Source organism: Oncorhynchus tshawytscha, linkage group LG08, assembly GCF_018296145.1.
Source record: "Oncorhynchus tshawytscha isolate Ot180627B linkage group LG08, Otsh_v2.0, whole genome shotgun sequence".
NCBI lineage: Eukaryota > Metazoa > Chordata > Actinopteri > Salmoniformes > Salmonidae > Oncorhynchus > Oncorhynchus tshawytscha.
Window position 1 is genome coordinate 474,790 of NC_056436.1, and position 19,421 is coordinate 494,210.

At 49.2% G+C, this 19,421-nt stretch overlaps 1 protein-coding gene across 6 annotated transcripts in view; it reads right to left on the reverse strand.

The window, feature by feature from the left end:
• The window catches only part of fgfr3 (fibroblast growth factor receptor 3), a 276,573-nt gene that overhangs the window by 90,537 nt on the left and 166,615 nt on the right, over positions 1 to 19,421 (reverse strand). For all 6 annotated transcript variants that reach the window (XM_042325043.1, XM_042325042.1, XM_042325041.1 and 3 more), the window contains one exon: positions 5,057 to 5,180. In XM_042325043.1, coding sequence (XP_042180977.1) covers positions 5,057 to 5,180 — 124 coding nt within the window. The remainder of the gene's footprint in view (positions 1 to 5,056; positions 5,181 to 19,421) is intronic.

Consider the following 19,421-nt stretch of genomic DNA (forward strand, 5'->3'; position numbering starts at 1 on the left):
GTCTTACCTAGCACATATAGCTGTGGTGGTGTCTTACCTAGCATGTCTCGCTGTGGTGGTGTCTTACCTAGCACGTCTAGCTGTGGTGGTGTCTTACCTAGCATGTCTAGCTGGTAGCTGTGGTGGTGTCTTACCTAGCACGTCTAGCTGTGGTGGTGTCTTACCTAGCAAGTCTAGCTGGTAGCTGTGGTGGTGTCTTACCTAGCACGTCTAGCTGGTAGCTGTGGTGGTGTCTTATCCAGCATGTCTAGCTGGTAGCTGTGGTGGTGTCTTACCTAGCACGTCTAGCTGGTGGCTGTGGTGATGTCTTACCTAGCAAGTCTAGCTGTGGTGATGTCTTACCTAGCACGTCTAGCTGTGGTGATGTCTTACCTAGCATGTCTAGCTGGTAGCTGTGGTGGTGTCTTACCTAGCATGTCTAGCTGGTAGCTGTGGTGGTGTCTTACCTAGCACGTCTAGCTGGTATCTGTGGTGGTGTCTTACCTAGCATGTCTAGCTGGTAGCTGTGGTGGTGTCTTACCTAGCACGTCTAGCTGTGGTGGTGTCTTACCTAGCACATCTAGCTGTGGTGGTGTCTTACCTAGCATGTCCAGCTGGTAGCTGTGGTGGTGTCTTACCTAGCACGTCTAGCTGGTATCTGTGGTGGTGTCTTACCTAGCATGTCTAGCTGGTAGCTGTGGTGGTGTCTTACCTAGCACGTCTAGCTGGTAGCTGTGGTGGTGTCTTACCTAGCACATTTAGGTGTGGTGGTGTCTTACCTAGCACATCTAGCTGTGGTGGTGTCTTACCTAGCATGTCTAGCTGTGGTAGTGTCTTACCTAGCACGTCTAGCTGTGGTGGTGTCTTACCTAGCATGTCTAGCTGGTAGCTGTGGTGGTGTCTTACCTAGCACGTCTAGCTGTGGTGGTGTCTTACCTAGCACGTCTAGCTGTGGTGGTGTCTTACCTAGCATGTCTAGCTGTGGTGGTGTCTTACATAGCAAGTCTAGCTGGTAGCTGTGGTGGTATCTTACCTAGCACATCTATCTGGTAGCTGTGGTGGTGTCTTACCTAGCACGTCTACCTGGTAGCTGTGGTGGTGTCTTATCCAGCATGTCTAGCTGGTAGCTGTGGTGGTGTCTTACCTAGCACGTCTAGCTGTGGTGGTGTCTTACCTAGCACGTCTAGCTGTTGTGGTGTCTTACCTAGCACGTCTAGCTGTCGTGGTGTCTTACCTAGCATGTCTAGCTGTTGTGGTGTCTTACCTAGCAAGTCTTTCTGTGGTGGTGTCTTACCTAGCACGTCTAGCTGTGGTGGTGTCTTACCTAGCACGTCTAGCTGGTAGCTTTGGTGGTGTCTTACCTAGCAAGTCTAGCTGTGGTGGTGTCTTACCTAGCATGTCTAGCTGGTAGCTGTGGGGGTGTCATACCTAGCACGTCTAGCTGTGGTGGTGTCTTACCTAGCACGTCTAGCTGTGGTGGTGTCTTACCTAGCACTTCTAGCTGTGGTGGTGTCTTACCTAGCATGTCTAGCTGGTAGCTGTGGTGGTGTCTTACCTAGCACGTCTAGCTGTGGTGATGTCTTACCTAGCACGTCTAGCTGTGTTGGTGTCTTACCTAGCATGTCTAGCTGGTAGCTGTGGTGGTGTCTTACCTAGCACGTCTAGCTGTGGTGGTGTCTTACCTAGCACGTCTAGCTGTGGTGGTGTCTTACCTAGCACGTCTAGCTGTGGTGTCTTACCTAGCATGTCTAGCTGTGGTGGTGTCTTACCTAGCACGTCTAGCTCTTAGCTGTCGTGGTGTCTTACCTAGCATGTCTAGCTGGTAGCTGTGGTGGTGTCTTACCTAGCACGTCTAGCTGGTAGCTGTGGTGGTGTCTTACCTAGCACATTTAGCTATGGTGGTGTCTTACCTAGCACATATAGCTGTGGTGGTGTCTTACCTAGCATGTCTCGCTGTGGTGGTGTCTTACCTAGCACGTCTAGCTGTGGTGGTGTCTTACCTAGCATGTCTAGCTGGTAGCTGTGGTGGTGTCTTACCTAGCACGTCTAGCTGTGGTGGTGTCTTACCTAGCAAGTCTAGCTGGTAGCTGTGGTGGTGTCTTACCTAGCACGTCTAGCTGGTAGCTGTGGTGGTGTCTTTTCCAGCATGTCTAGCTGGTAGCTGTGGTGGTGTCTTACCTAGCACGTCTAGCTGGTGGCTGTGGTGATGTCTTACCTAGCAAGTCTAGCTGTGGTGATGTCTTACCTAGCACGTCTAGCTGTGGTGATGTCTTACCTAGCATGTCTAGCTGGTAGCTGTGGTGGTGTCTTACCTAGCACGTCTAGCTGGTAGCTGTGGTGGTGTCTTACCTAGCATGTCCAGCTGGTAGCTGTGGTGGTGTCTTACCTAGCACGTCTAGCTGGTAGCTGTGGTGGTGTCTTACCTAGCATGTCCAACTGGTAGCTGTGGTGGTGTCTTACCTAGCACGTCTAGCTGGTAGCTGTCGTGGTGTCTTACCTAGCACATTTAGCTGTGGTGGTGTCTTAACTAGCACATTTAGCTGTGTTGGTGTCTTACCTAGCATGTCTAGCTGTGGTGGTGTCTTACCTAGCACGCCTGGCTGGTAGCTGTGGTGGTGTCTTACCTAGCACGTCTAGCTGTGGTGGTGTCTTACCTAGCACGTCTAGCTCTGGTGGTGTCTTACCTAGCACGTCTAGCTATGGTGGTGTCTTACCTAGCACGTCTAGCTGTGGTGGTGTCTAACCTAGCACGTCTAGCTGGTAGCTGTGGTGGTGTCTTACCTAGCACGTCTAGCTGTGATGATGTCTTACCTAGCACGTCTAGCTGTGGTGATGTCTTACCTAGCACGTCTAGCTGGTAGCTGTGGTGGTGTCTTACCTAGCACGTCTAGCTGTGATGATGTCTTACCTAGCACGTCTAGCTGTGGTGATGTCTTACCTAGCACGTCTAGCTGGTAGCTGTGGTGGTGTCTTACCTAGGACGTCTAGCTGGTAGCTGTGGTGGTGTCTTACCTAGCACGCCTAGCTGTGGTAATGTCTTACCTAGCACGTCTAGCTGTGGTGGTGTCTTACCTAGCAATTCTAGCTGGTAGCTGTGTCGGTGTCTTACCTAGCACGTATAGCTGTGGTGATGTCTTACCCAGGACGTCTAGCTGGTAGCTGTGGTGGTGTCTTACCTAGCACGTCTAGCTGTGGTGATGTCTTACCTAGCATGCCTAGCTGTGGTGATGTCTTACCTAGCACGTCTAGCTGTGGTGATGTCTTACCTAGCATGTCTAGCTGGTAGCTGTGGTGGTGTCTTACCTAGCACGTCTAGCTGGTAGCTGTGGTGGTGTCTTACCTAGCATGTCCAGCTGGTAGCTGTGGTGGTGTCTTACCTAGCACGTCTAGCTGGTAGCTGTGGTGGTGTCTTACCTAGCATGTCCAACTGGTAGCTGTGGTGGTGTCTTACCTAGCACGTCTAGCTGGTAGCTGTCGTGGTGTCTTACCTAGCACATTTAGCTGTGGTGGTGTCTTAACTAGCACATTTAGCTGTGTTGGTGTCTTACCTAGCATGTCTAGCTGTGGTGGTGTCTTACCTAGCACGCCTAGCTGGTAGCTGTGGTGGTGTCTTACCTAGCACGTCTAGCTGTGGTGGTGTCTTACCTAGCACGTCTAGCTCTGGTGGTGTCTTACCTAGCACGTCTAGCTATGGTGGTGTCTTACCTAGCACGTCTAGCTGTGGTGGTGTCTAACCTAGCACGTCTAGCTGGTAGCTGTGGTGGTGTCTTACCTAGCACGTCTAGCTGTGATGATGTCTTACCTAGCACGTCTAGCTGTGGTGATGTCTTACCTAGCACGTCTAGCTGGTAGCTGTGGTGGTGTCTTACCTAGCACGTCTAGCTGTGATGATGTCTTACCTAGCACGTCTAGCTGTGGTGATGTCTTACCTAGCACGTCTAGCTGGTAGCTGTGGTGGTGTCTTACCTAGGACGTCTAGCTGGTAGCTGTGGTGGTGTCTTACCTAGCACGCCTAGCTGTGGTAATGTCTTACCTAGCACGTCTAGCTGTGGTGGTGTCTTACCTAGCAATTCTAGCTGGTAGCTGTGTCGGTGTCTTACCTAGCACGTATAGCTGTGGTGATGTCTTACCCATGACGTCTAGCTGGTAGCTGTGGTGGTGTCTTACCTAGCACGTCTAGCTGTGGTGATGTCTTACCTAGCATGCCTAGCTGTGGTGGTGTCTTACATAGCACGTCTAGCTGGTAGCTGTGGTGGTGTCTTACCTAGCATATCTAGCTGTGTTGGTGTCTTACCTAGCATGTCTAGCTGTTAGCTGTGGTGGTGTCTTACCTCGCAAGTCTAGCTGTGGTGGTGTCTTACCTAGCACGTCTAGCTGTGGTGATGTCTTACCTAGCATGTCAAGCTGGTAGCTGTGGTGGTGTCTTACCTAGCACGTCTAGCTGGTAGCTGTGGTGGTGTCTTACCTAGCATGTCCAGCTGGTAGCTGTGGTGGTGTCTTACCTAGGACGTCTAGCTGGTAGCTGTGGTGGTGTCTTACCTAGCACGTCTAGCTGTTGTGATGTCTTACCTAGGACGCCTAGCTGTGGTTGTGTCTTACCTAGCACGCCTAGCTGTGGTGGTGTCTTACATAGCACGTCTAGCTGGTAGTTGTGGTGGTGTCTTACCTAGCATGTCTAGCTGTGTTGGTGTCTTACCTAGCATGTCTAGCTGTTAGCTGTGGTGGTGTCTTACCTAGCACGTCTAGCTGTTGTGATGTCTTACCTAGCACGTCTAGCTGTGTTGGTGTCTTACCTAGCAAGCCTAGCTGGTAGCTGTGTCGGTGTCTTACCTAGCACGTCTAGCTGTGGTGATGTCTTACCTAGGACGTCTAGCTGGTAGCTGTGGTGGTGTCTTACCTAGCACGCCTAGCTGTGGTGATGTCTTACCTAGCACGCCTAGCTGTGGTGGTGTCTTACCTAGCACGCCTAGCTGTGGTGGTGTCTTACCTAGCACGTCTAGCTGTGGTGGTGTCTTACCTAGCACGTCTAGCTGTGGTGGTGTCTTACCTAGCACGTCTAGCTGTGGTGTTGACTTACCTAGCACGTCTAGCTGGTAGCTGTGGGTGATGGTGCCATACTTGTTCTGTACAACACAGGTGTAGTTCCCACGGTCTGAAGGGACAGCACTCTCCATCACCAGACTCCACTGCTGGTGCCTTAGCTGAGGGGGAGAGAGGGAGAAGCAGAGAGGAGGTAAGGCAGGGAGGGAGGAGAGAGGGGTAAGGCAGGGAGGGAGGAGAGAGGGAGAAGCAGAGAGGAGGTAAGGCAGAGAGGGAGGAGAGAGTGGTAAGGCAGGGAGGGAGGAGAGAGGGGGTAAGGCAAGGAGAGAGGGGTAAGGCAGGGAGGGAGGAGAGAGGGGTAAGGCAGGGAGGGAGGAGAGAGGGAGAAGCAGAGAGGAGGTAAGGCAGGGAGGGAGGAGAGAGGGGGTAGGCAGGGAGGGAGGAGAGAGGGAGTAAGGCAGGGAGGGAGGAGAGAGGGGGTAGGAAGGGAGGGAGGAGAGAGGGGTAAGGCAGGGAGGGAGGAGAGAGGGGGTAAGGCAGGGAGGGAGGATAGAGGGGGTAAGGCAGGGAGGGAGGAGAGAGGGAGAAGCAGAGAGGGGGTAAGTCAGGGAGGGAGGAGAGAGGGAGAAGCAGAGAGGGGGTAAGGCAGGGAGGGAGGACAGAGGGAGAAACAGAGAGGGGGTAAGGCAGGGAGGGAGGAGAGAGGGAGAAGCAGAGAGGGGGTAAGGCAGGGAGGGGGAGAGAGGGAGAAGCAGAGAGGGAGAAGAGAGGGATGGGAGGTAAAGAGGGGGTGAGGGAAAGGGGTTGGAAGATGGGGAGAGGCAGCAGACAGGGGAGGGTGTGAGGAAGAGGGGGGAGAGGCAGACAGGGAAGGGTGTGAGGAAGACGGGGAGGGGCAGACAGGAAACGGTGTGAGGAAGAGGGGGAGAGGTAGACAGGGAAGGGTGTAAGTAAGCAGGGTGAGGGGGAGAGTGAAGGGGGTGAGGAAGAGGGGGAGAGTTAGACAGGGAAGGGGGTGAGGCATGGTTAGCATGGGGGTTCAACATAAGACTGTGGATGAAAAACAAAAAGGAGAAAAAGAGGATTGGCTAACATGGCAAAGACAAGAGAGAAACAATCGAAAGACAAAGACAGGGGAGTCAAGAGAGAGACAGGAGAGAGACAGAGACAGGAGAGAGACAGAGACAGGAGAGAGACAGAGATAAAAGAGAGACAGGAGGGAGACAGGAGAGGGACAGGAGAGGGAAAGAGACAGGAGAGAGACAGAGACAGGAGAGAGACAGGAGAGGGACAGGAGAGCGACAGAGACAGGAGAGAGACAGAGACAGGAGAGAGACAGGAGAGAGACAGGAGAGGGACAGGAGAGCGACAGAGACAGGAGAGAGACAGAGACAGGAGAGAGACAGGAGAGCGACAGAGACAGGAGAGAGACAGGAGAGAGACAGGAGAGAGACAGAGACAGGAGAGAGACAGAGACAGGAGAGAGACAGGAGAGAGACAGGAGAGAGACAGGAGAGAGACAGAGACAGGAGAGAGACAGGACAGAGACAGGAGAGAGACAGGAGAGAGACAGGAGAGAGACAGGAGAGAGACAGAGACAGGAGAGAGACAGGAGAGAGACAGAGACAGGAGAGAGACAGGAGAGAGACAGGAGAGAGACAGGAGAGAGACAGGAGAGAGACAGAGACAGGAGAGAGACAGGAGAGAGACAGAGACAGGAGAGAGACAGGAGAGAGACAGGAGAGAGACAGGAGAGAGACAGGAGAGAGACAGGAGAGAGACAGAGACAGGAGAGAGACAGGACAGAGACAGGAGAGAGACAGGAGAGAGACAGGAGAGAGACAGGAGAGAGACAGGAGAGAGACAGGAGAGAGACAGGAGAGAGACAGAGACAGGAGAGAGACAGGAGAGAGACAGAGACAGGAGAGAGACAGGAGAGAGACAGGAGAGAGACAGGAGAGAGACAGGAGAGAGACAGAGACAGGAGAGAGACAGAGACAGGAGAGAGACAGGAGAGAGACAGAGACAGGAGAGAGACAGAGACAGGAGAGAGACAGAGATAAAAGAGAGACAGAGACAGGAGAGAGACAGAGACAGGAGAGAGACAGGAGAGAGACAGGAGAGAGACAGGAGAGGGACAGGAGAGGGACAGGAGAGAGACAGAGACAGGAGAGAGACAGAGACAGGAGAGAGACAGGAGAGAGACAGGAGAGAGACAGGAGAGGGACAGGAGAGAGACAGAGACAGGAGAGAGACAGAGACAGGAGAGAGACAGGAGAGAGACAGGAGAGCGACAGAGACAGGAGAGAGACAGGAGAGAGACAGAGACAGGAGAGAGACAGAGACAGGAGAGAGACAGAGATAAGAGAGACAGGAGAGAGACAGGAGAGGGACAGGAGAGGGACAGGAGAGCGACAGAGACAGGAGAGAGACAGAAGAGAGACAGAGATAAAAGAGAGACAGGAGAGGGACAGAGATAAAAGAGAGACAGGAGAGGGACAGGAGAGGGACAGGAGAGGGACAGGAGAGAGACAGGAGAGGGACAGAGATAAAAGAGAGACAGGAGAGGGACAGAGATAAAAGAGAGACAGGAGAGGGACAGGAGAGGGACAGGAGAGGGACAGGAGAGGGACAGAGATAAAAGAGAGACAGGAGAGGGACAGGAGAGGGACAGAGATAAAAGAGAGACAGGAGAGAGACAGGAGAGGGACAGGAGAGGGACAGGAGAGAGACAGGAGAGAGACAGGAGAGGGACAGGAGAGGGACAGGAGAGGGACAGGAGAGGGACAGAGATAAAAGAGAGACAGGAGAGGGACAGAGATAAAAGAGAGACAGGAGAGGGACAGGAGAGGGACAGGAGAGGGACAGAGATAAAAGAGAGACAGGAGAGGGACAGAGATAAAAGAGAGACAGGAGAGGGACAGGAGAGGGACAGGAGAGGGACAGGAGAGGGACAGGAGAGGGACAGGAGAGGGACAGAGATAAAAGAGAGACAGGAGAGGGACAGAGATAAAAGAGAGACAGGAGAGGGACAGGAGAGGGACAGGAGAGGGACAGGAGAGGGACAGGAGAGGGACAGGAGAGGGACAGAGATAAAAGAGAGACAGGAGAGGGACAGAGATAAAAGAGAGACAGGAGAGGGACAGGAGAGGGACAGAGATAAAAGAGAGACAGGAGAGGGACAGGAGAGGGACAGGAGAGAGACAGGAGAGGGACAGAGATAAAAGAGGGACAGGAGAGGGACAGAGATAAAAGAGAGACAGGAGAGGGACAGGAGAGGGACAGGAGAGAGACAGGAGAGGGACAGAGATAAAAGAGAGACAGGAGAGGGACAGGAGAGGGACAGGAGAGAGACAGGAGAGGGACAGGAGAGGGACAGGAGAGGGACAGAGATAAAAGAGAGACAGGAGAGAGACAGGAGAGCGACAGAGACAGGAGAGAGACAGGAGAGGGACAGGAGAGCGACAGAGACAGGAGAGAGACAGGAGAGAGACAGAGACAGGAGAGAGACAGGAGAGAGACAGGAGAGGGACAGAGATAAAAGAAAGACAGGAGAGAGACAGGAGAGGGACAGGAGAGGGACAGAGACAGGAGAGAGACAGGAGAGAGACAGAGACAGGAGAGAGACAGAGACAGGAGAGAGACAGGAGAGGGACAGAGACAGGAGAGAGACAGAGACAGGAGAGGGAGAGGAGAGGGACAGAGACAGGAGAGAGACAGGAGAGAGACAGAGACAGGAGAGGGAGAGGAGAGGGACAGAGACAGGAGAGAGACAGAGACAGGAGAGAGACAGAGACAGGAGAGAGACAGAGACAGGAGAGAGACAGGAGAGGGACAGAGACAGGAGAGAGACAGAGACAGGAGGGAGAGGAGAGGGACAGAGACAGGAGAGAGACAGGAGAGAGACAGAGACAGGAGAGAGACAGAGACAGGAGAGAGACAGAGACAGGAGAGAGACAGGAGAGGGACAGAGACAGGAGAGAGACAGAGACAGGAGAGGGACAGGAGAGAGACAGGAGAGAGACAGAGACAGGAGAGAGACAGAGACAGCAGTCTGGTATTTGAGAATATTAAAACTAGACAGAAACAGCCAGAGGGGCTAAACTTCGCTGCTTATTGTGAAGAGGAGAGAAATATAGAATAGAGAGAGAGAAAGACAGAGAGGTAGTGTATTGTTGTGACTGGTGTCTTGAAGGCAGAGATGATTTGACAGCTCAGTGGAAACATGATGATAATATATAACCCAGTGTACATTATAAACTGTCCCTGTGTAGTAATGTTACTACAGTGTAGTAACCCTGACATGAACTCAGCTAGAAGGTCATAGTGACTAAGAGAGTGAGTGATGTCACAGGATGGAACGCTTCACATTACCTCGCTGCGATGGAACCTTATGCAGAGAGAGTTAATCCCTACCCCGTTTAAACCCCACTCTGGGTAGAACCGTTTAAACCCCACTCTGGGTAGAACCGTTTAAAACCCACTCTGGGTAGAACCGTTTAAACCCCACTCTGGGTAGAACCGTTTAAAACCCACTCTGGGTAGAACCGTTTAAACCTCACTCTGGGTAGAACCGTTTAAAACCCACTCTGGGTAGAACCGTTTAAACCTCACTCTGGGTAGAACCGTTTAAACCCCACTCTGGGTAGAACCGTTTAAACCCCACTCTGGGTAGAACCGTTTAAACCCCACTCTGGGTAGAACCGTTTAAACCCCACTCTGGGTAGAACCGTTTAAACCCCACTCTGGGTAGAACCGTTTAAACCCCACTCTGGGTAGAACCGTTTAAACCCTACTCTGGGTAGAACCGTTTAAACCCCACTCTGGGTAGAACCGTTTAAACACTACTCTGGGTAGAACCGTTTAAACACTACTCTGGGTAGAACCGTTTAAACACTACTCTGGGTAGAACCGTTTAAGCTCTACTGTAGACTGGGTAACACGAGAGAGATAGATCACTTCGCCAGTCAGTCATTTATAGTTCTGTAATTGTGGAGAAGAATGCTCTCTCTCTCTTCTTGCTCTCCATATATCCTCTCCCTCTCTTCTGTCTCTCTCCCTCTCTCTCTCTCTCTCTCTCTCCCTCTCTTCTGTCTCTCTCTCTCTCTCTCTCTCTCTCTCTCTCTGCTCCTCTCTCTCTCTCTCTCCCTCTCTTTCTGCTCTTTTCTCTCTCTCTCTCTCTCTCTCTCTCTCTATCTCTTTCTGCTCTTCTCTCTAACTCTCTCTATCTCTTTCTTTCTGCTCCTCTCACTCTCTCTCTTTCTGCTCTTCTCCCTCTCTCCATCTTTCCTCTCTCTCCCCCACTCTCTCTCTCTCTCTGCTCTTCTCTCTCTCTCTTTCTGCCCCTCTCTCTCTCTCTCTCTCTCTCTCTCTCTCTCTCTTTCTGCTCTTCTGTCTCTCTTTCTGTTGGAGGCCCGGGTGGAAAATAATGCTGCAGTGTAAATATTATGGAGAGTGTTTTTTCTCAGTTGCATGGTAACAGAGCCCAGGCACAGTACAGGCTGGCAAATGTTTTTATACCCTGCCCCTCCCCTGCGCCCCCATCTTCTGCCCCCTCACCCCACCCCTTTTGGCCCCATACCCCCTCTCCTGCCCCCGGTTCCCCCCTCTGCCTCAGCCCCCTTCTTCTCTCAAACAAGCTCCCCTCCTCCCCCTGCCTCGCCCTTACCTCGCCCCTGCCCCACCGCCAGCACTGCCTCCTCCCCCTCCCAACAACCCACTGTGTGTGTGAGGAGTCAAACTGCAGTCAATGGCTCCTCTTATGAGGTAGATGTGTGAAGCCTTGTGCCGTGGTAATGCTGCTGTATTTGTGCGTGTGCGTGTGCGTTTGTGTGTGAAGTGGGTAAAAGTCTCAGAAGAACCTTTCTCTGTATAACGTACCATCGTGTATTAAATACATATACATTTTCTAAAACAACCCTGACTAAAACAGCCCTGACTAAAACAGCCCTGACTAAAACAGCCCTGACTAAAACAGCCCTGACTAAACAGCCCTGACTAAAACAGCCCTGACTAAAACAGCCCTGACTAAAACAGCCCTGACTAAAACAGCCCTGACTAAACAGCCCTGACTAAAACAGCCCTAACTAAAACAGCCCTGACTAAAACAGCCCTGACTAAAACAGCCCTGACTAAAACAGCCCTGACTAAAACAGCCCTGACTAAAACAGCCCTGACTAAAACAGCCCTGACTAAACAGCCCTGACTAAAACAGCCCTAACTAAAACAGCCCTGACTAAAACAGCCCTGACTAAAACAGCCCTGACTAAAACAGCCCTGACTAAAACAGCCCTGACTAAAACAGCCCTGACTAAAACAGCCCTGACTAAACAGCCCTGACTAAAACAGCCCTGACTAAAACAGCCCTGACTAAAACAGCCCTGACTAAACAGCCCTGACTAAACAGCCCTGACTAAAACAACCCTGACTAAAACAGCCCTGACTAAAACAGCCCTGACTAAAACAGCCCTGACTAAACAGCCCTGACTAAAACAGCCCTAACTAAAACAGCCCTGACTAAAACAGCCCTGACTAAAACAGCCCTAACTAAAACAGCCCTGACTAAAACAGCCCTGACTAAAACAGCCCTGACTAAAACAGCCCTGACTAAACAGCCCTGACTAAAACAGCCCTGACTAAAACAGCCCTAACTAAAACAGCCCTGACTAAACAGCCCTGACTAAAACAGCCCTAACTAAAACAGCCCTGACTAAAACAGCCCTGACTAAAACAGCCCTGACTAAAACAGCCCTGACTAAAACAGCCCTGACTAAAACAGCCCTGACTAAACAGCCCTGACTAAAACAACCCTGACTAAAACAGCCCTGACTAAACAGCCCTGACTAAAACAGCCCTGACTAAACAGCCCTGACTAAAACAGCCCTGACTAAAACAGCCCTGACTAAAACAGAAATATCAGCAACTACAATGTCCTGAATGCTGTAATTTGCAATTTAGTTGTATTCTCTCTTCAGACTTCAGTCCATATAAGTGGTTTGTGCAAAGTGAGGATGCAACCTTTAGTGAACCAGGAGGCTGAGCGGTATTAATGTCCCCATCGTTATAATCCATTCAGCCAATCAACATACAGATTCCACAGAGAATTAACTGATTAAGCAGCTTTACTCTGAAGTCAGAGAGATTTAGAGTTTTACAGACCTGGCTACAGTGGTCAGCATAGCATGGGAATGAGAAGTTTATGTCTGGTCAGGACTACAGGAAACTCTGGTATCTACCAGCTTTATAGGAGTTTATGTCTGGTCAGGACTACAGGAAACGATGGTATCTACCAGGTATATAGGAGTTTATGTCTGGTCAGGACTGCAGGAAACTCTGGTATCTACCAGCTTTATAGGAGTTTATGTCTGGCCAGGACTACAGGAAACGATGGTATCTACCAGGTATATAGGAGTTTATGTCTGGCCAGGACTATAGGAAACTCTGCTATCTACCAGGTATATAGGAGTTTATGTCTGGCCAGGACTACAGGAAACTCTGCTATCTACCAGGTATATAGGAGTTTATGTCTGTTCAGGACTACAGGAAACTCTGCTCCCTACCAGGTATATAGGAGTTTATGTCTGGCCAGGACTACAGGAAACTCTGCTCCCTACCAGGTATATAGGAGTTTATGTCTGGTCAGGACTACAGGAAACGATGGTATCTACCAGGTATATAGGAGTTTATGTCTGGTCAGGACTGCAGGAAACTCTGGTATCTACCAGGTATATAGGAGTTTATGTCTGGTCAGGACTACAGGAAACTCTGCTCCCTACCAGGTATATAGGAGTTTATGTCTGGTCAGGACTACAGGAAACTCTGCTCCCTACCAGGTATATAGGAGTTTATGTCTGGCCAGGACTACAGGAAACTCTGCTCCCTACCAGGTATATAGGAGTTTATGTCTGGTCAGGACTACAGGAAACTCTGCTCCCTACCAGGTATATAGGAGTTTATGTCTGGCCAGGACTACAGGAAACTCTGCTCCCTACCAGGTATATAGGAGTTTATGTCTGGCCAGGACTACAGGAAACTCTGCTCCCTACCAGGTATATAGGAGTTTATGTCTGGCCAGGACTGAAAGGACTACAGGACTGAAGTTTCTTCAGCCTCCTGAGGTTGAAGAGGCGCCGTTGCGCCTTCTTCACCAAACTGTCTGTGTGGGTGGACATTTTCATATTGTCAGTGACGTGTACGCAGAGGAACTACACCGCGGCCCCGTCGATGTGGATGGGGGCGTGCTCAATCTGAAGTCCAAGATCAGCTCCTTTGTTTTGTTGACGTTGGGTGAGAGGTTATTATCCTGACACCACTCCGCCAGAGCCTTCACCTCCTCCCTGTAGGCTGTCTCCTCCTCCCTGTAGGCTGTCTCCTCCTCCCTGTAGGCTGTCTCCTCCTCCCTGTAGGCTGTCTCCTCCTCCCTGTAGGCTGTCTCCTCCTCCCTGTAGGCTGTCTCCTCCTCCCTGTAGGCTGTCTCCACCCTGTAGGCTGTCTCCACCCTGTAGGCTGTCTCCTCCTCCCTGTAGGATGTCTCCACCCTGTAGGCTGTCTCCTCCTCTCTGTAGGATGTCTCCTCCCTGTAGGATGTCTCATCCTCCCTGTAGGCTGTCTCCTCCCCTCTGTAGGCTGTCTCCTCCCTGTAGGCTGTCTCCTCCCTGTAGGCTGTCTCCTCCTCCCTGTAGGATGTCTCCTCCTCCCTGTAGGATGTCTCCTCCTCCCTGTAGGATGTCTCCTCCTCCCTGTAGGATGTCTCCTCCTCCCTGTAGGATGTCTCATCCTCCCTGTAGGCTGTCTCCTCCTCCCTGTAGGCTGTCTCCACCCTGTAGGCTGTCTCCACCCTGTAGGCTGTCTCCTCCTACCTGTAGGATGTCTCCACCCTGTAGGATGTCTCCTCCTCCCTGTAGGATGTCTCCTCCTCCCTGTAGGATGTCTCCACCCTGTAGGCTGTCTCCTCCATGTAGGCTGTCTCCTCCTCCCTGTAGGATGTCTCCACCCTGTAGGCTGTCTCCTCCATGTAGGCTGTCTCCTCCTCCCTGTAGGATGTCTCCACCCTGTAGGCTGTCTCCTCCCTGTAGGATGTCTCCTCCTCCCTGTAGGCTGTCTCCTCCTCCCTGTAGGCTGTCTCCTCCTCCCTGTAGGCTGTCACCTCCTCCCTGTAGGCTGTCACCTTCTCCCTGTAGGCTGTCTCCTCCTCCCTGTAGGCTGTCACCTTCTCCCCTGTAGGCTGTCTCCTCCCTCCCTGTAGGCTGTCTCCTCCTCCCTGTAGGATGTCTCCTCCTCCCTGTAGGATGTCTCCTCCTCCCTGTAGGATGTCTCCTCCTCCCTGTAGGCTGTCTCCTCCCTGTAGGCTGTCTCTTCCTCCCTGTAGGATGTCTCCTCCTCCCTGTAGGCTGTCTCCTCCTCCCTGTAGGCTGTCTCCTCCTCCCTGTAGGATGTCTCCTCCCTGTAGGCTGTCTCCTCCTCCCTGTAGGCTGTCTCCTCCTCCCTGTAGGATGTCTCCTCCTCCCTGTAGGATGTCTCCTCCATCCTGTAGGATGTCTCCTCCTCCCTGTAGGATGTCTCCTCCCTGTAGAGGTGTGCATGGTCACACAGTCATGGGTGAACAGGGAGTACAGGAGGGGACTAAGCACCCATGGTTTTGGGGCCCCTGTGTTGATGATCAGCAAAGTGGATGTGTTGTTTCCTACCTTCACTATCTGGGGGGCGGCCCGTCAGGAAGTCCAGGACCGAGTTGTGCAGGGCGGGTTTCAGACCCAGGACCCCGAGCTTAATGGTGAGTTTGGAGGGTACTGTGGTGTTGAAGGCTGAGCTATATTCTAAGAACATCATTCTTACATACGTATTCCTCTTGTCCAGATGGGATAGGGCAGTGTGCAGTGTGATTCCGATTGCATCGTCTGTGGATCTATTTGTGCGGTAAGTAAATTGAAGTGGGTCTATGGTGGCTGGTAAGGTACAGGTGATATGATCCTTAACTAGCCTCTCAAAGCACTTCATGATGACAGAAGTAAGTGCTGCTGGGCGACAGTCATTTAGTTCCATTACATTTGCTTTCTTGGGTACAGGAACATTTGTGGACATCTTGAAGCAAGTGGTGACAGCAAATGTTTTCTTAATTTTTTATTGAACCTTTATTTAACTAGGCAAACCATGTTAAGAACAAATTCTTATTTACAATGACGGCCTACCAAAAGGCAAAAGGCCTCCTGCGTGGACGGGGGCTGGGATTAAAAATACAAATTAATTAATTATATAAAAATACAAGACAAAACACACATCACGATTAGCAAGACAACCAACACTACATAAAGAGAGAACTACAACAGCACAAAGTGCAAGAAGGAAGGGACAACAATACATCACGCAAAGCAGCCACAACTGTCAGTAAGTGTGTCCATAATTGAGTCTTTGAATGAAGAGATTGAGATAAAACTGTCCAGTTTGAGTGTTTGTTGCAGCTCGTTCCAGTCGCTAGTTGCAGCGAACTGAAAAGACGAGCGACACAGAGATGTGTGTGCTTTGGAGACCTTTAACAGAATGTGACTGGCAGAACGGGTGTTGTATGTGGAGGATGAGGGCTGCAGTAGATATCTCACATAGGGGGGAGTGAGGCCTAAGAGGGTTTTATAAATAAGCATCAACCAGTGTGTCTTGTGACAGGTATACAGAGATTCCCAGTTTACAGAGGAGTATAGAGTGCAGTGATGTGTCCTATAAGGAGCATTGGTGACAAATCTGATGGCCGAATGGTAAAGAACATCTAGCCGGTCGAGAGCACCCTTACCTGCTGATCTATAAATTATGTCTCTTTAATCTAGCATGGGTAGGATGGTCATCTGAATCAGAATTAGTTTGGCAGCTGGGGTGAAAGAGGAGCGATTTACGATAGAGAAAACCAAGTCTAGATTTAACTTTAGTCTGCAGCTTTGATATGTGCTGAGAGAAGGACAGTGTACCGTCTTGCCATACTCCCAAGTACTTGTATGAGGTGACCTCAAGCTCTAAACCCTCAGAGGTAGTAATCAAACCTGTGGGGAGAGGGGTATTCTTCTTACCGAACCACACAACCTTTGTTTTGGAGGTGTTCGGGGCAGAGAAAGCTTGTTGGGACACTAAGAAAGCTTTGTTGTAGAGCATTTATCAAAATCTGGGGAGGGACCAGCTGAGTATATCATCTGTATCATCTGCAAATAAATGGATGAGAGAGCCTCCTACTGCCTGAGCTATGTTGATGTAAATTGAGAAGAGCGTGGGGCCTAGAATCAAGCCTTGGGGTACTCCCTTGGTGACAGGCAGTGGCTGAGACAGCAGATGTTCTAACTTTATACACTGCACTCTTTGAGAGAGGTAGTTACCAAACCAGGCCAAAGACCCCTCAGAGACACCAATACTCTTTAGCCGGCCAACAAGAATCTATCAAAAGCTTTGGCCAAGTCAATAAAAATAGCAGCACAACATTGCTTAGAATCAAGGCCAATGGAGACATCATTGAGGACCTCAGGATAAGTTCAATTGCCCCGGGGGGTACAATTCGGGAAATTCTTGGTCTTAATGCTAGTGAGTGATATCTAATATCTGGCTGTATGTAATAATAACACAAACAAACATTATAGGCTAATAATGTAAGAAATAACACACAAACAAAATACTGCAAAGCTGCTTAGGAGCTAGAAGCAGAGCTGCCAAATATAGGCTATGCAATTGCATGAGAAAACAGAGTGATGGCCTCTTAAAATGAGAAGGAACCCATCAGCTTTCTATAGACTACTATATTTATTTCTCAACTCTCCTAATATTAAGCACATTGCTTCTCTTTACAACAGCAGTATATCTGGCTGAAAACGAACCAAGAGAAAATGTCCTCCATTCTCTATTTAAATAGATGACATGTATTTCACCCCCCTGTTTCGGTGCATGATAATGATGTATTCTCAACCAAAATAAATTTCACACATATATTATGTATTATATGTAAAGACAATATTAAATCAAGAATAGTCTGTTGGGTGACAATATTAGGCTATCACGTGTGAGTGATATATTATCACTTATGAATAATGACCAGCCTGTGTGCAGTACGGCAAGAAATGCATTCCTTTTTTTAGCGACATTTTTAAATCATAGTCGCACACCTCATGTAGCCTAGCCCATAGTCCTATATGTTTTAATTAGGTTAGTATCACACCTCATGTAGCCTAGTCCATAGTCCTATAAGGTTAGTATCACACCTCATGTAGTCTAGCCCATAGTCCTATATCTTTTAATAAGGTTAGTATCATACCTCATGTAGTCTAGCCCATAGTCCAATATGTTTTAATAAGGTTAGTATCACACCTCATGTAGTCTAGCCCATAGTCCTATATGTTTTAATAAGGTTAGTATCACACCTCATGTAGCCTAGCCCATAGGCCTATATGTTTTAATAAGGTTAGTATCACACCTCATGTAGTCTAGTCCATAGTCCTATAAGGTTAGTATCACACCTCATGTAGTCTAGCCCATAGTCCTATAAGGTTAGTATCACACCTCATGTAGTCTAGCCCATAGTCCTATATCTTTTAATAAGGTTAGTATCACACCTCATGTAGTCTAGCCCATAGTCCCTATATGTTTTAATAAGGTTAGTATCACACCTCATGTAGTCTAGCCCATAGTCCTATAAGGTTAGTATCACACCTCATGTAGCCTAGCCCATAGTCCTATATGTTTTAATAAGGTTAGTATCACACCTCATGTAGCCTAGTCCATAGTCCTATAAGGTTAGTATCACACCTCATGTAGCCTAGCCCATAGTCATATATGTTTTAATAAGGTTAGCATCACACCTCATGTAGCCTAGTCCATAGTCCTATAAGGTTAGTATCACACCTCATGTAGTCTAGCCCATAGTCCTATATCTTTTAATAAGGTTAGTATCACACCTCATGTAGTCTAGTCCATAGTCCTATATGTTTTAATAAGGTTAGTATCACACCTCATGTAGTCTAGTCCATAGTCCTATATGTTTTAATAAGGTTAGTATCACACCTCATGTAGCCTAGCCCATAGTCCTATAAGGTTAGTATCACACCTCATGTAGCCTAGCCCATAGTCATATATGTTTTAATAAGGTTAGCATCACACCTCATGTAGCCTAGTCCATAGTCCTATAAGGTTAGTATCACACCTCATGTAGTCTAGCCCATAGTCCTATATCTTTTAATAAGGTTAGTATCACACCTCATGTAGTCTAGTCCATAGTCCTATATGTTTTAATAAGGTTAGTATCACACCTCATGTAGCCTAGCCCATAGTCCTATAAGGTTAGTATCACACCTCATGTAGCCTAGCCCATAGTCCTATACAGTGCCTTGCGAAAGTATTCGGCCCCCTTGAACTTTGCGAACCTTTGCCACATTTCAGGCTTCAAACATAAAGATATAAAACTGTATTTTTTGTGAAGAATCAACAACAAGTGGGACACAATCATGAAGTGGAACGACATTTATTGGATATTTCAAACTTTTTTAACAAATCAAAAACTGAAAAAGTGGGCGTGCAAAATTATTCAGCCCCTTTACTTTCAGTGCAGCAAACTGTCTCCAGAAGTTCAGTGAGGATCTCTGAATGATCCAATGTTGACCTAAATGACTAATGATGATAAATACAATCCACCTGTGTGTAATCAAGTCTCCGTATAAATGCACCTGCACTGTGATAGTCTCAGAGGTCCGTTAAAAGCGCAGAGAGCATCATGAAGAACAAGGAACACACCAGGCAGGTCCGAGATACTGTTGTGAAGAAGTTTAAAGCCGGATTTGGATACAAAAATATTTCCCAAGCTTTAAACATCCCAAGGAGCACTGTGCAAGCGATAATATTGAAATGGAAGGAGTATCAGACCACTGCAAATCTACCAAGACCTGGCCATCCCTCTAAACTTTCAGCTCATACAAGGAGAAGACTGATCAGAGATGCAGCCAAGAGGCCCATGATCACTCTGGATGAACTGCAGAGATCTACAGCTGAGGTGGGAGACTCTGTCCATAGGACAACAATCAGTCGTATATTGCACAAATCTGGCCTTTATGGAAGAGTGGCAAGAAGAAAGCCATTTCTTAAAGATATCCATAAAAAGTGTTGTTTAAAGTTTGCCACAGGCCACCTGGGAGATACACCAAACATGTGGAAGAAGGTGCTCTGGTCAGATGAAACCAAAATTGAACTTTTTGGCAACAATGCAAAACGTTATGTTTGGCGTAAAAGCAACACAGCTCATCACCCTGAACACACCATCCCCACTGTCAAACATGGTGGTGGCAGCATCATGGTTTGGGCCTGCTTTTCTTCAGCAGGGACAGGGAAGATGGTTAAAATTGATGGGAAGATGGATGGAGCCAAATACAGGACCATTCTGGAAGAAA